Here is a 16334-nt window from a genome sequence, read left to right as displayed (position 1 = left end):
ATTTGTAATCTATAAACAATAATGCGGCGGCTTACGATTCCCCAAATCTCGCCGCCAATTACTCCTAGATATCATAGATACTTTTTAGGAACTAAAAATAATTAGTTTTTTTTTTTTAAAAAAAAGAAAAATAAAGCAATAAGAAATTTGAGAAATGGAGCTTGAAAGGAGGGGCCAGACAGATTCGCTGAGTTGCACCAAACAGTAGATTTTTTTCCTCGCTCGTTTCAGATAAGATGAAAATTCTAGAAGAGAAGGTACGAGGAAGATGCACACTGTTTGATGGGGTTGTTCCCTGTGGCCTGATCTGAGCCAAATTCCTCCTTATACAGGGGTCAAATCCAGAAATCTATGTACAAACCATGAAAGACCAGGCAATATATAAAGCAAATATAGAGCACTTGCATCTTACTGTTGAAAACAAGGCAATTAAACATTGAAAAGACCATGGCCGTTGTTTGTATATGAATGTACGAAAATGACAGAAGAAAGGAAGAAGAAGAAGAAAGGAAAAAGATGAGACTATATATTATTTACATATTTTAAGAAGAAAAATGTTCTCATTAAGTTGGTGGTCATGCTAAAGACGGAGAACACCAAGATAATTTTCTTCCATGCATCATCCTTATGCTAGTAGTACCTCATCTGATCATTGTTATTGTTTGTGATTTCCTTTCTCATTTTGGTTATGCCTAATCTGATGAACAAATCCATGATTCCACCATACCTTCACTTCTTGCTGCTGCAGCCACATTCTCCGGCCCCTTATCGCCATGAAAATCCGATGAAGCAGCCGCCGAGAAATTCAACTTGCCATTGGTAATCCGCTCCGAGTTACCATAGCTTGCGTTGAGTGATCTCAAGAGCCCTTGAGCACCGCCGTGGGGTCCCGTGTCGTTTCCCCAGCTGGTAGGAGGATCGTTCTCGCTTCTCGACAACGTGGTTCCTCCCGAAGACACCATGTTTGGAAGCCCACTGAGTTGTGTACCAACGTGCTGATGGCTTAAGCCAAATTCCTCTAAAACATTGCCCATTTTGAGGTGAGAATTGTTGGATGGGATTTCCAAAGAACCTTGACTTTTAGAGCCAATAATGGCTGAATTGGATAGCGGGAATTTAGGTTGGGCTTGGAGGAGATTCTGTAGGTTGAGAATCGGGTTTTGCATGTTGATGAAATCATGGGGCTGCTTCAATAGGCCTAAATCAGAAGAAAGCTGGTAGTTAATGGAAGTTGAATGAGAAGCATTACTAGTTGAATTAGAACCTAAAACATCAATCATTGAAGAGCTAGGAAAAGACATGGATGGAGCTGAGGAAGAAGAAGAGGGAGAAGAAGACAGAAATGGGGGTGGTTGAACTTTCTGAGCGAAGGGTCTCAAAAGGTAAGGAGGCTGTGCAGGGTCCAAGTGCCCTGATCTCAAAGACGTCGAAGCTGTGCCGAAGAGATCGAGGCGGCTTCTCGGGAAAGGCGACGATGTGGACGGCGGAGCGGGAATCCCAGTATATTCCTGAACCATGGCTCGGAAATTGGTGGTGTCTGTGGTCAGCACGGTGGTAGGTGCACGCCTAGAGGCTCTGGACCTCTTCTTTGGGTTTCGAACCACGTTAGTGTTATTGCCTGCAGCTTGATTATTGTTTGCACCTGAAATAGTACCCGAAACAGAAACTGAAGCCCGCTCTGATGTCGGAGGGATCTGTACGGTGGAAAAACTACCGTCTCTGCTGTGTCCGCCGAATTGATGGGTTAAAAAAGCTTGGCTTTGGGTCGAGGATGAGGGAGTTATCAACCCGCCAAGATCGGTGGCATTTGGGTCAGATCTTAGTGTTTTGGACCAGACCATATCGAGATTCAAAAGAGAATTCGGGTTCGTGAGTGGGATTGAGCGTGAGGACGACAAGGGGTCGAAGTAGTTTGATAAAGGGTCGAACATGGAAGAGGAGGAGGCGGGGAGGGTTTGGTGGTGGTGGTGGTGGTGTGGCGGCGGCTGCGGAGCGTTATGCAATGGGCCGAGATGGCTTGCTGGGTTCAGGAACGCCGAGATCGATTCGGCGCGTGAATCATACTCCTCATCACCACCACTTGAGGATTGCATACTGCCAGTACTGTTACCGGAATCCATGACAGAGCTAGAGACACAGAAGGACGAGAGAGAGAGAGAGAGAGAGAGAGAGAGAGCGGAAAAATTGGAAAGATGTAAATTAAGTGGGGGGACAGAGATATGGAGAGAGCTGCAGAGAGATTTGCTTACTTACTCAGACCCATTTAAGACGAAACTACAAAACAAAGCATGAGGTAACAGCAAATAGAGACAGAAATCTTTCTGGAAGAAGAGCTTTCAGAAAGTACCCATGTTTTTTAAAGGCTCTCTGATCTGGAAGAACGAGGACAGTGGCTTTGCGTGCTTTTGCTTTGTCTTTGAGCAAAAGGGTATGTGTAAAGAAAGAGAACTAACCAATCCACAGATCATGAAATTGATGGTTTGCGGAAGAGCTATAAATGAAAGCCCCAGACCTTCGGTTTTTCACTATTTAAGAGGCTGGGTGGATTAGGGTTTCAAGGTCTTAGAGAAAAGAAAGAGAGAGAGAGAGAAGAGAGAAGAGAAAGAGGATAGATCTCTAGCCTTTTCTTCTCTAAAAGAGAGGCAGCGTCTGCCTGAGGTTCCACTCAAAAAGATCAGAGTGGGACAGCCATGAGAGAGGGGCAGGGAGGATAGAGAGGTGGTGATGGGGTATCGAGGCTAAAGTGGTCAAAGTAAGTAAGAGTTGTGGTTTTGATTCGCTGTGTGAAAAGAAGAAAAGATATAAGGTTAAGCTGGGAGCGGTTAGAACTTGGAATATATGATTGAAATTAGAAAAAAAAAATTAATATTACCAAAATTACTCTTTTATTTATATAAATATAAATATAAATATATATATTGTTGTTTGGGAATAATGAGGTGGGCAGGCAACCGAATTAAGGATAATGGTTGTTGAATGGTATAAAGGAAAGAGAACCATTGTCACCACTATTACATACTACTTTTCAAAGCCTGGCCTGCAAAAAAACCAAAAATATCTTTATAAATATTAAATCAATTTATTTATATGGAATTATTTAAAATCTTAACCTATAGTTCTTCCCTTTAGGGTTAGGTTAAAAGGATGGCAAGAGTTAACTACCTCGTTTCGTCGCCAAGGAAAACTACTACGGCATCCCATAATTATTACTTTGTCTAATTTCCATTTCATGATTTGGTAGTAATTTAAAAAAATATTAAATAATTTTAATATAATAATCTTTTTTTTCCCTACAAGATTTGACCAAGTCAGAAATCATAATTCTAAAATATTATTATGAGCAATTCTCGATATCTTCGAGTATTATTCACGAACCTCAGAGAATCTTTCACTGTATACTGACCCGCAGAAAACATGCATAGGCTGAAAATCATGTCATTTTTCATGTTATCTTCAGCTTTACCTAGCTGATATTTTTTTAGCACCACTTTTTTTCTGGCTAGCTATGATATTATTCCTTCTTTTTCCTTCTTCTTATATATAAAAAGCAAAAGAAAAACTGTTTGGAAGAAAAGAAAAACTAACGATCATCCAATCGAAATCAATGGATAGATGGATGGATGGATGGATCAGTTCAACAACATCTGAGAGTTCGCTGCAACCATCAAAGCTAAAAAGAAATCGATCTTATTTAGTACTACTGTTTATTATAATATTATCATTTGGGAATATTATTTAATTTTATATTACTTAAATCATATTTTCAGTACACACAATGACACAACTTGGGCTCTAGACGTCTTGATCACTCTACGTGTAGGAGTATATTCTTTTCTTCACAAATGGTTTATATATATATGCCCCAGAGCCATTAAACCAAACCCTAACCCGATCCCCACGTCTTCCAATTCTACAAGCAATGTACCGATGTACTTTCAACCCTCGTACTGTTTCTAATAACTGTATATCCAAACTATATACCTACCTTCATAAATATTTGTAGTTCAAACGGTTAGCCTGACAGTTAGGGTTTATGCATGTCATGTATTATTCGTTTCTTATAGACAGACTTTTGCTAGTTTTAATCAGCTATACATACGGATTATTTTTCCTTTAAATAGAAATAATTATTACGTAAAAAGATCAAACGATCGGGTGACTCAATCAAACCTCATTAAATATCTTAGGTTGCTTGCGACTTTGAACATGTAATTAAAGTATTTTGTTTTGGGTATTTACTGTAAGTGGGCACTCTCTTTCGCCCAACTACAGAGGTGGAGTCTTTGATATACAAAAAGACTTGGATCATTGGGACCTCTCTCGTTTTCAATGAAGTCGTACCCCCCTCACATCTATACAGACTGTACATATCAACACATACATATACATGATATATAAAATACTGCATACATCTGCATATATATATTAATATATATTATATAGGTATGCAACACTCGAATAATACGTACCGATGATATGGGCCGTTGGATTGATAGGATCATGTCCTTTGATGCCTCATTTGTGCCATAATTTTATCTCATATATATATATATATATATATATATATATATAATTAAAAAGCTACGGCCCCAAAAGTCCATTGTAGGATGGAAATAGTGTGGGGGTCGAGCAGCTTCCATTATTACATATGTCGTCAGATCTAAAAAGAGTTCATTATATTTACTATTTTTCTGTTTAATTTTAGATTTAGAGATCAGAAAGAGATTATTTTTTAAAATTTATTAAATATCAAATAATATCCGCGAGATTCATAAAGATAATTATATATATATATATATATATTTTTTTTTATCTCTCTCCCGCTTTGGATCTAAAATCTGATAGTAAACTCTGTAGCTAATTCATTTACATGCATCTGCTTTTGATGTATTTGTGGTGTACATACATTTGGGATAACGGCTGAAGAATTTAATTAAGAATAAAGGTAATTTGATGCTCATTCGACGTTTATACGTATATATAATAGCTAGCTGCTCTGATTTTCACGTGACAAATATGAATCATTGTCGACCGTAGAAGGAGAAACTCTTGAGAGATGGTAGGAGGGTTAGTCTGTGCTTGTCTGGTTGGCAAAATTCTTGTATTATTAAGTCCTTTTGTGCGTGCTGACGTTCCTTATATCGATCAGTTGGGCTTGGGGTTTCTTCCAACAATTCCTACTAAGCCCAAGCCACGGCATTAACGTCGTATATCTTTGCAGCAGGATTAATTCCATGCACATGAATTCCACAGAAGAGGTATAGAAAAGAATCACAAAAGGACGAACACTTTTTACCAAAAATTTTCTTTTTAGTTTAGTTTTGTTTTAGCAAATATTGAGAGGTATAGAAATAATTAATTATCATGTTTTTTTTTTTATGTGCAATTTCTTTGCATGAAATATTCCTTGTAAAGCAGGCGTCTGAAATTATTATCTTATTCATCATGTTTTCCTTCCAAGTGAACTCAGAACTACCAATATTATATTTTCACTTAATATTAATTACCTACCCTTACCTGAAGCTACGTTCTCTAAGACTAAAAATAGAAAAATTATTTTTATCGGTCACTATATATTCACCACCTCACATCTTATACCTTATGAAAAATATCCTCACATCTTATGAAACACTTCCACACTTTATGAAAAAAGTTATAAGTGTGGATTGTGAGAGTGATTAATAGTGACTGATGTATAACATTCTTCCTAAAAATAATAAGTATGAATTAATAGTCTTGGAGAAGGGTTTAATTTTGAAGCGTGACATTCTGATCTACTAAGAGAATGTTATGCACAAGTTCTCTCACAAAATTTTGAAATTCTATCTTATCTGATTTTGCATGCTCTCTAGCTCACTGAACCCCTCCGCCATCAGTTTTTGATCTCTTTGGTCAGAGCCCATGCCCCTAGCTAGCTAGGGTGGAGGAAGGCTTCTTTCAGCATCATCCCATTTGGTCGAAGCACCTTCTAATTTTCTGATCCTTTTCAGCACTTAGTACCTATATGTTTGTCTTTTTTCCTTCTTTTTCAACGAAAAAGTACTTAAGGATTAGATTTGCGGTTCTACCCTCCTTCACCCAGACAACCCTCTCCATCTCCTTTCTCTAATATTTCGCATCATCTCCACTTGCTCTTGGTTAGTGCGAGAGTCTCAAGCGCAAACATCAGGCGCTTCCAAACAACCCAACTCCTTTGATCTAGCAATAGTCAATATATAATAGTTCAGAGGCTTTTCTATTTTTTCGTTTTGTTTAATTTTTCTTCATTCATTGTTCTATTTGGTTGTAGAGAGCTAGTTTTATCAGTTTTTTTTACGACAAATATATACCACACAACCGCCCCAATCCACCAAACAAAACTGTCAACACACCTAGCTGCTAGCTTGCTGCTTATGTGCCATTACATGCACACATGCATAAGCTTTGCGTGCCTCCACTTCTAGCGGCGCCTCTTCGCTCTTTCCAAGCTTTAATTCACATTGTAATTCCTATACCTTTCTTAGCTAGTGAGACTAGATGCCTCTTGTATTGGCCGGAGATACTGTTAAATACATGTCCTTTATCTACTAATACAGTCAAAGAGAATTTAATTGACTACATATGTGTATATATATATATCTCAATGCAAACTTTTTCTGCGCATACCCTATTGTTGTTGGTTATAACTTCTAATCAGCAAAATCGTCTTCTATCTAGGTACGTACGTACTTAGTCTATCTCTCCCTCAAGTTATATATGGAATTGGAATTGCTAAGTTCCAAAAATTTTCAATTGTTATAATTTTTTTCGTGCTATAATTACTTTTGTTTTTGGCCTACATTGCAACGTTTGTCTTGCATGGGTTATTTATACTCCTTTTACTATATTCTGTACTTTTAATTGTATTTAAAAAAAGAAAGGAAAGAAAAGGAGACCGACCGTATATGCGTGTAGGACTTGTAAAAAGCAGCATTGATTAGAATTTGATTTGATATTTATCAAACCCGTTTTAGTCTTTTAGTTTGTTTAAATTACTATATATATATAAAACAAAACCATTTTTAGTGGCACATTAGTATGGACGATTATAAATGATGACTAGCTACTTGCCCCGGCCAGCTACAGGCAAATAAAATTCTATTCTCCGATATATTCCCTAAATCAGAATTTCTTCAGCCCCACTCAAAAGAATATTTGTCTGGTGATCTTTTCCTTGTTCTTTCTTTTTTGGTGGTTTCCTCTGATCTGGTGCTATTCCAAAACAACATTAATGCATGCAGCATCCAAACAGCCGAAAAGATGGATACCTAGCTAGCGAATTGAAGTTCTATTTTAGCTGTATAGCATTTTCCTTACTAGGAAAATAAAACAATTAAGAAGCGAATTAAAGTAGCATATGAATATGTGAAAGGTTCACTCAATATTCTATCTTGTAATTAACTGAACAAACAGGGAAATTAAAGCTAGGGGAAAATAATAGAAGCTTATATTGTTTTTTATCTTCTACTTTATATTATTATTATTATTATTATTATTATTATTATTATTATTATTCATCTGTTTTGTTTGTTTCTTTTCTTGGCAATGAAGTACCGAAAGCTAATTATCATGTGGGTCAAATTCAGAGCATATGAAAGCTGAAATTTCATGGTCGAAGATTATGTACCTAATCCCAATAAGCTGCAATTTTAATTACTTCTGTTTCTCGATTGCTTAGGTATATGATTAGACACCAGTAGTACTTGAATTGGCTTCTTCTCTCTTGATCTATTTGTCTCTTTCCATTTGACTTTAAACGCAAAATTGCACCAAATGAATGCAACTTTTTTATATATTATCTCAACCAAAACGCAGATGATCATCATCAGCAGATGATCAAAATGGCTTAGTCCCCAGTTTATTTCGTGATTCCTTATCGAAATAATATATGGCTGGCTTGATATATTATTATAATTATATTTAAAATGCATTTTTCTCAATATCGATCGGGTCGGTCGGGGGACATAATTAAATTAATGTTCGATGTTGAAAGAAATCTGTTCAAAGAAAACGTGCGTCTTGTGTATTCATTAATTGAAACTTCAATGTTGAAAGGGTGGTTATAAATTAATTCGGTTCCCTTTGATTCCCTCCTCCGCCCCCTTGACTCTTCTTCTACAAAATTCTTCCTATATGTCTACCAAAACTTTAAAAGAAAAATTCTTCTCAATAGTCACTATTCACAATCTCACATTTCAAACCTTATGAAATAATAATAATAACAAAAAAATATAAATATAAGGTGTGTGAGTGAATAATGACTGATATATAGCCTAAAAACATGACAACCTGTAACATTCATGGTCCCCTAGACTTTGATTCACAAGCTAATTACCAATGTACCATGCACCTAAACGTCAGGAATAAGTCATGAGGCCCATTTCAAGCACAAATAAACTTCTATTATATATATATATATATATATATATATATATATATGTATATATATACATACTTGGCTTCACTTGTTTTAATTTCTTTATATATATATATATATATATAAAGAGCAGCTATATTAATCTTCATGATGATAAGCATGTAATCACGATGAAGAAGGAGAATTTGAGTACAAGTTGCCTCACCCACTCATTGCACCTAGCAGCCCCAAAAAAGTGGCCATTTTTCACCCCCCCTCGATCTCTCCTATTTGGCTAAGAATTTAAGGAAAAGTTTCAATGGATGAAATGAATAATCCTAATGATTCTTTTTATAAGCTAAATTCGTCTTTGACTGGTTCCCAGCTCATGCGTAGTGTAGAGGCCGATCCCTGTGATCTACAATAATCGTATATATTTTTGGGGGTTTTTTTTGGATAATAAATTTGGTGTTTATCCCTGTCCTCCAACTTCACAATATATCTCTTAATACAGATTATAAAATGAAAATATTTTTATAAAATGATATTATCTTCATAAAGTATTTTACAAAAATATTAATATGTAAAATATAGTAAAAAGTAACGTATTTTTATTATTTTTTCCTTCGAGAATGGGGAGTCTTTGAATTGTGTCAGCTCTAGTAAAAGTCTACATAGAATGGTGGTCCAGTGGTGTCTTGGTTCATAGATTGGACAGTGGTCCATAAATTCTTGTCAAATCTAGTGGCAGCATTTGACGGTTGACTTGTCTTCCATGTCTGCGACACCTGATCCAATGGACCAACTCCATCTCAAACACGTCTAGTAACCTGGCAAATCTATCAAAATTGGGACAGAAGTTTAATTTACAATAATTTTTATGGTTTTAAAAATAAAATAAATATACCAATTATTTTTATGGTATCAGGGGTTTATTGCATGCGTAATAATAAGATATGCAGATTAATGTTTTTTATAAGGAAATTTTAATTTTAAGAAAGAATTTAAAGTTTTTCAAGCATTTCGAAGAATTTATTTATTAGTATTTTTTTTTTTTTTGTGTTTTTAAAATTTCCCGTCCTGGTTTGGCCCAGTTCTATTCTTTCCTTCTAAGGAGGCCCAAGACGCTCTTGTTATTCCCGCCCAATAAATGCGAGCTCTGTTCAGCACGAACCCGAGCTCGGCCATGGAAGATTGTCAGTTTATCATGTGTTCGATTGGACCGACACATGCTTTATTTGCTCTTAACACGTAGCTGCCATGCAACCACGTGTTCCCAGCCCATCAAAAAACCTATACTCAGTCAGGCCATAGCTTCTGTTTGGGTCTGAAGAAAATCCAGCAATACCCATACCTTACAGTATTCAGAGAATCAGAGAGAGAGAGATTATGTCAAGAAGTTCGGTTCGCAACGGCTACGACAAGGTGGCACGTATACTTGGAAGAACAGAAAAGCAAAAAAAGTTTCCGGTTTTGGATAATCACCCTGTGGGACAAGAGCATGCAGAAGAAGCTGTCGAGGCACATGAAACCATCCATAGCAACATCAAGAAGCTTGTAAAGGAGTTCAGAATCTATAGATGGAACCCTGACCATCCCAACAACAAGCCCCACCTCCAGTCCCACTTTGTCAACCTCTCCAATTGTGGCCCCATGGTACACTACTTTCGTTTAAGTTCTGTTGTCCGACCAGAAACAAGATAATTGAGTTTTATCTGTTGATGTTTCGGTGTTCTAATCAAATAGGTGGATATGTGTAGGTTTTGGATGCATTGCAGAAGATAAAAGCAGAGGATGATTCGAGCTTGAGCTACAGAAGGTCATGCAGAGAAGGAATATGCGGGTCATGCGCCATGAATATTGATGGGACCAACACTGTGGCATGTCTCAACCCCATTGATGCAGACACTTCCAAGGCCACCATTGTCACCCCTCTGCCCCACATGTTTGTGATCAAAGATCTCGTCGTTGATCTCACCAATTTCTACCACCAATACAAGTATGATTGTATATATATGATCGCAATTACTACTACTTATTTATTCATTTATTTCAATTCATATATATAGTTTAATTTTAATTGGACGAAGAATTCAAAAAGTTTTAAATGCTATGTATTGTTTTAAACTTTGAGCGACTATATTTTAAAGTTCACATATTGATATTGTTAAATTTGAATAACCCCGTTTGTTAAAATATGGCATGCATGTATAAAAGAGAGAGTTGATATTGAAAATTCAATATTCTCCCACTTTTCGTGGAGAAAAGAAAGCAAGAGAGCGAGGAAGGTCTTACCACTTACCAGAGTCGAGAGTTTTAGAAACTTGTTACATTTAATTTTCATCTTTTTGATTTTTTTTTCTCCTTTTTTTGGGATTTGTGGGGCTAGGGATTGTCACAATTTTTTTGGGGGGTCGTGGAAATTTTCTGAACTTTATTTGGGACAAATTAAGGGGGGTTTTGAGATTGTGGGAAGTTAATTATATTGAATTTAGGGACCAAGTTTCAATTTCTTTTGGGCGGCATATAATTTTTAGGGACCAAGTTATTACGGTGGTGAGAGAGAATTTTTTGATCAAATATGAAGAGTAATTATTGCACTACGTACGCGAATGATACTATAAAAAAATTGTTTATTTGTAGTCAGTTAATTACAACGAAATGACTGTTTACAGCTAAACTGAGTCTGTTTTGATCACAAATAATCTTTTCACCGCAATTAAATGGCCACAAAAATCCGTTTTCTTTATAGTGTGAAATGCAATTTATAAGGAAAAGGATCCCAAAAAAAAGAGAATTCAATTCAGGTTGTTCGAGTTTTAGATGAATTGAATAAAATATTATTTTTTAATATTATTATTATTTTAAAATTTGAAAAAATTAAATTATTTATTATATGTTGTGCTGAAATTTAAAAAAGTTGCATCGATGAGATGAGACGGCCATTCTCAGTATGCAAACATGGCCAAGTTTTTTAAATGATCACAGCATATTTCTCCATAAAAATTTGAACAAAAATATATGTTTTGGAAATTGAAGTAGCATGAAAATAATGTATTCCGAACTCAAAAACACTTCATTCTTAGAGCTAATTTTCTACTCAATCGCAAGGTGATAAGGTGGAATTTTTTTTTCTTTTTTTGAATCAGTGATAAGGTGGAAATTGCAATACTAGTACTCAAGCCTAAAATAGTGTTTTTGACCCCCAATTAATTATAAGTGGGCTTCATCTAAATTGTAATGTTTCTCAAATTGCGCGCATATGTAGATTGACAGAGCCATGGCTCAAGGCAGCAAAGGCACCGGAGAATGGGCGGGAATACAGGCAATCACCCGCAGACAGAAAGAAGCTAGACGGGCTGTATGAGTGCATATTATGTGCTTGCTGTAGTACCTCATGCCCTTCCTACTGGTGGAACCCGGAGGAGTTCCTTGGGCCTGCTGCATTGCTCCAGGTTTATCGATGGATTTCTGACAGGTATAATATTATATCCCTTAATAATCAGTAAAAATAGAATGAAGAGTTTTATCACATTTGAGTCGGTGAGATCCTATATATTCACTACATTTCAACTCAATCCAGAGTATTACACTTAAGAAATTCCTTTGTGCTTTGATTTAATCTGATTTGTGGTTGTGATCGAAATGTGAGGGTAGTGTTTGAGATCAATGCCTTCTTTTATGCATTGTTTTCCATTGATTTGTTTTCTTTTGGCAGCCGGGATGACTTCGCGGATGAACGATTGCAGGCATTGACAGAGGATGAGAAGAGATTATATCGATGCAGGACTATTAAGAACTGCACGGCCACCTGCCCCAAAAGCCTCAATCCTGCAGATGCCATTCACAAGATGAAATCCAGGCATCTGCTTTCTCTGCCTGTGGAGAAGTTTGCATGAGAGCTAGCCGGTAATTAATTTTATGGAGCTAAGAAATGGTTGACAACTTGTTTCACTCTATTGACTGTAAAACCATCAAGTTCAAATGTTCAATGATCGATGTAATCAAACTCCTGAAGTCGCGTAGTTAGGGTTGTGACAATGTACAATCCATGTTCTTCTACTTATAACCTTTCCAAGACACAAGCGCATGTAGAAGACTCGATCGAGGTTAACAAAAAACAAAGAACCTTGGACGAAATGGTTCATTAATGGAGCAAAACGTACACAAGTGCCGGAACTGATCCGAACTTGCTTTGGCATGGATTTGTGGGCTTTCGTGCGGCAATGTGCTCTTAATTACAATGAGGGGATTCCAAGATCATGTGGAGAGTCGTGTGTGTTGCCATGTAGATGTGGACCAATATCCACATGCATCTCTATGCTGCAAAACATGTCCAAATCCAGCCTATATCAGCTATTGTTACCTAATGAGTTGAGAGATTTATTTATTTATTTTTGGAGTCGAGTTATATAGAGTTTAGACAATAGATAATATAACAAAGTTTCGGTTATAATTGCTGATTTGTTTCCGTTGATATATCTGTCATATATAGCTGGCCTCGTATGCCCAAAAAACACAACATATATGGCCCCCGAGCGCCAATTAGGGGTCTAAAAATCTAGAGATCCTCATTGAATCCAAGACCGGGTCTCTTGCTTTCCATTTTTCGATCAAACAAGAAACACGAGAAACAAAAAGAATCAGCAAAATAAACAATACTAATAATAATAAAATAAAAAAAAAACACAAGGGATCGATGAAGGTCAACTATTTCATTTTAATAAAACATTAATACACCTGTTCGTAATATTATTGTTCTTTTTTCTTCTACGGACTGTCATATCATGTCATCTGATTTCATCATCTCTGTAAATGAAAGATGCAGAAAACAAAGAGAGATTGTTTTCCGTGATCAGCAGCACCAGGAGGCCCTGCAGATAATCTCCCGGGGCTAGGCCTGTTGCAAATTAACCCCACTTTTCACACGTACGTTCAGTCTTTCTTTTTCCTTTCGGTGATTTTGTATTCTCTAACATGTAAGATTACCCAGTTCAATCCGCTTTCTTTGACGTTGTATTTGAAAGCCATTGTCTTTGTTCTCATTCGTGGCAAAATACCACAAAATCATTCTGCTTTATCGTACAAGTACTACACCCTCAACAAGGATTCGGCAGAGTACTTGAGAGGTGATTACAAAAATGGAACAAAACTCGCAGGAGAAGCAATCGCGTTGTTGTCTATTAAATGCAGTCTTTGGGCAACGTAGTTTTTGGCCAAGAAGAGCTACCTCCACCGGTTCGATTCCAGGCGGAAATGATCCCAAGACACCGGGCACTCCAAATTCAAGGAGGAGACGAGTTGGCTCCGATGACAGCTCGATCCTTGGAACCCCATCTAAGGCAGCAGAATCGTTACCAAAACCGGTGGCAAGACATACCCAAGTTCCTCACCAGGCGCCTCCTGTGGATTACCAAAACCATGGCAGAAGACCCTTTAATAGCGAGGCTGCAGGAGTCGTGACCTCATCAGCCGCAGGCATAAGAAAGACAACTCCTTGCCAAGGATATGTTAACCAAGGCAAAAGGGTGCCAAAGGACGCCATTGGAATTTCTGGGGAGCTTGAAAGCATTATCGTTGATCACCAAAAAAATCAGGGCGGTGGTAATCTTGTTCGGGCTTCGTCGAGCAATGTCATGATTTTTGGCAATCTAGGTAATTTGAGGAGACCAGGAGGAGGAAACGTGAATTCGTATAATGTTGTTGATTATATTCCCAAGACAGCAAGAGAAGAAAGCCCAGTGCCCAAAGGAAATTACGCAAATAGTGTAATGGGAAATGTGGTTAGAGGTGCTAATAGAGAGCAACCAGATCCCTTGTGCCGGGCTATCTCGACTAGAATGGATCCAGAGACATTGAAGATTATGGGCAATGAGGATTACAAGAGTGGAAGATTTGCAGAAGCCCTGGCTTTGTATGATGCTGCCATTGCTATTGACCCCAATAAGCCTTCATACAGAAGCAACAAAAGTGCGGCATTAGCCGCTCTTGGTAGGCTTTTTGAGGCAGTTTTTGAGTGCAGAGAAGCTATCCGCATCGAACCTCAATATCATAGAGCTCATCATCGTTTGGCAACATTATATTTTAGGTAAAAAAAATTACTTGTAACTAGACAATGAGTTTCTTTCTGCAAGCGGTCCAGAAAACATCTTAATCCTTTCCTTAGTCTTCCATTCTTGGCAGTATACACAATCATTCTTATATATATATATATATGCATACAGATTAGGGGAGGCAGAAAAGGCTTTGTATCACTTCAAACATGCAGGACCAGAGGCCGACCAAGTTGACATTGCTAAAGTGAAAACGCTTCAGGCACATCTCAACAAGTGTACCGAAGCTCGCAAATTACGAGATTGGAACACCCTGATAAAAGAAACAGGAAGTGCTATATCTGCAGGTGCAGATTCAGCACCACAGGTGAGCCATTAAGTCATAAAATTCCTACCCTTCTCTTATTAATTATGCTCTTTTATCTACGTATGCCATAGTGCGTGTTAATTTGCAACTCATCGACTGGTATTTATATTTGGAAAAAAAGATATTTGCATTCCAAGCCGAGGGCTTGTTGAAGCTTCATAGGCACCAAGATGCGGACGATACATTGTTGAAGGGTCCTAATTTTGAGGCTGACGCTTGTACTAGATTTCTCGGGCCGATTGGCAGCTCATATTTGTTAGTCATACGGGCTCAGGTCGACATGGCTGCCGGCAGGTTAGTTTTCTATACGATTAAAACCATAGTCCTGCTCATGTTGTCTGTATGTTCACACGTATTTGTATTTGGAAGCAAGTCTTCATAAAAGATGATCGATCGATTGAGATTTCTGTATCAATTTGAGCAGCCATGAAGCTAGCACATGCACGCATGTACTTTAGATACGAAAAACCATCGTTTTAATGGTTTTCCAATGACCCCATAGACTGGACGATGCAATGGAGACAATTCAAAGAGCAGCTCGCCTTGACTCAAACAACAGGGAAGCGAACGTTGTGATGAAGAAGGCTAAGGCTGTTGCAGCGGCTCGAGCAAAAGGGAACGAGCTTTTCAAGGCATCAAGGTTCCCCGAGGCAAGTGCTGCATACGAAGAGGGACTCGAGCATGACCCATACAATTCAGTGTTGCTGTGCAACCGAGCTGCTTGCCTGTCCAAACTTGGCCAATTTGAGAGAGCTTTGGAGGATTGCACTGCTGCGCTTATCGTACGCCCCTCTTACAGCAAGGCTAGACTAAGAAGAGCCGATTGCAATGCCAAGGTACTGACTCTTTTATCCTTAACAACTACTATTAACAAAACGAAAAGTCGATATCAATTGTTCTTGATCATTACAATCATGTTCTTTTAAGTACTGCGTGATTCCTTTTTGTGACAAATATGATCGGGTGTGATTTACAGTTGGAAAAATGGGAAGCTTCGATTCAAGACTACGAGGTCTTGTTGAAGGAAACACCGGGAGACGAGGAGGCGAGGCAAGGTTTGTTAGAGGCCCGGGAACAGCTCAAGAAACAACGTGGTGGTCATTGATTATTAAAAGACGTGAAAGACATCAAGTTTAATGGAGCTGACTCGATCGGTTGTCACCTTCCTTCTCCTATACAGAGGATCAGAAATTGAGAAGAGAAAGCTGAACCAATTAATGGAACATGAATAAAGAGGCCCAGAATATCAAAATGAGAGGGTATATATATATATATATATATATATATATATGTATGGTCTTGGGCGGGGGTGTGTAACAATGACACAAATACGTGCCGAATCAATGGGAAAGGGAAAGTAAACAATGCGGCCTTGATTTTGAGAGGAACTGAGAAAAGCTGGAAGCTTTTGGTGAAATATCTTTTTCAAAGACGATAATTCAAATAGATCATTCTTTTGACTGTTTCTGTATGGTTCAACCCATCTACTTTTTTTTTTTTTTTTTTTGGAAGAATTTGTTTGTAATTTTGGAGGACCGAA

At 37.6% G+C, this 16334-nt stretch overlaps 3 protein-coding genes across 3 annotated transcripts; 2 read left to right on the top strand and 1 right to left on the bottom strand.

Moving 5' to 3' along the window:
* Positions 1 to 412: 412 nt before the first annotated feature.
* Positions 413 to 2764, bottom strand: LOC121252932. Its single transcript, XM_041152788.1, has one exon. The coding sequence runs from the start codon at positions 2118 to 2120 to the stop codon at positions 693 to 695; it is 1428 nt and encodes a 475-aa protein (XP_041008722.1). The 5' UTR covers positions 2121 to 2764; the 3' UTR covers positions 413 to 692.
* Positions 2765 to 9668: 6904 nt separating this feature from the next.
* Positions 9669 to 12273, top strand: LOC121253332 (succinate dehydrogenase [ubiquinone] iron-sulfur subunit 3, mitochondrial). The gene is made up of 4 exons (XM_041153364.1): positions 9669 to 10030; positions 10135 to 10373; positions 11643 to 11852; positions 12093 to 12273. Exons 1-4 carry the CDS (start codon positions 9764 to 9766, stop codon positions 12271 to 12273), a joined length of 897 nt encoding a protein of 298 aa, XP_041009298.1. The 5' UTR covers positions 9669 to 9763.
* A 933-nt stretch (positions 12274 to 13206) lies between these two features.
* Positions 13207 to 16223, top strand: LOC121252931 (inactive TPR repeat-containing thioredoxin TTL3-like). Its single transcript, XM_041152787.1, has 5 exons — positions 13207 to 14462; positions 14599 to 14794; positions 14916 to 15088; positions 15297 to 15630; positions 15771 to 16223. The coding sequence occupies exons 1-5, from the start codon at positions 13516 to 13518 to the stop codon at positions 15897 to 15899; spliced, it is 1779 nt and encodes a 592-aa protein (XP_041008721.1). The 5' UTR covers positions 13207 to 13515; the 3' UTR covers positions 15900 to 16223.
* Positions 16224 to 16334: the final 111 nt, after the last annotated feature.

The sequence above is a fragment of the Juglans microcarpa x Juglans regia genome, chromosome 2S (assembly GCF_004785595.1).
Source record: "Juglans microcarpa x Juglans regia isolate MS1-56 chromosome 2S, Jm3101_v1.0, whole genome shotgun sequence".
Taxonomy (NCBI): Eukaryota; Viridiplantae; Streptophyta; class Magnoliopsida; order Fagales; family Juglandaceae; genus Juglans; species Juglans microcarpa x Juglans regia.
This window is presented reverse-complemented; position numbering and strand designations above follow the sequence as displayed.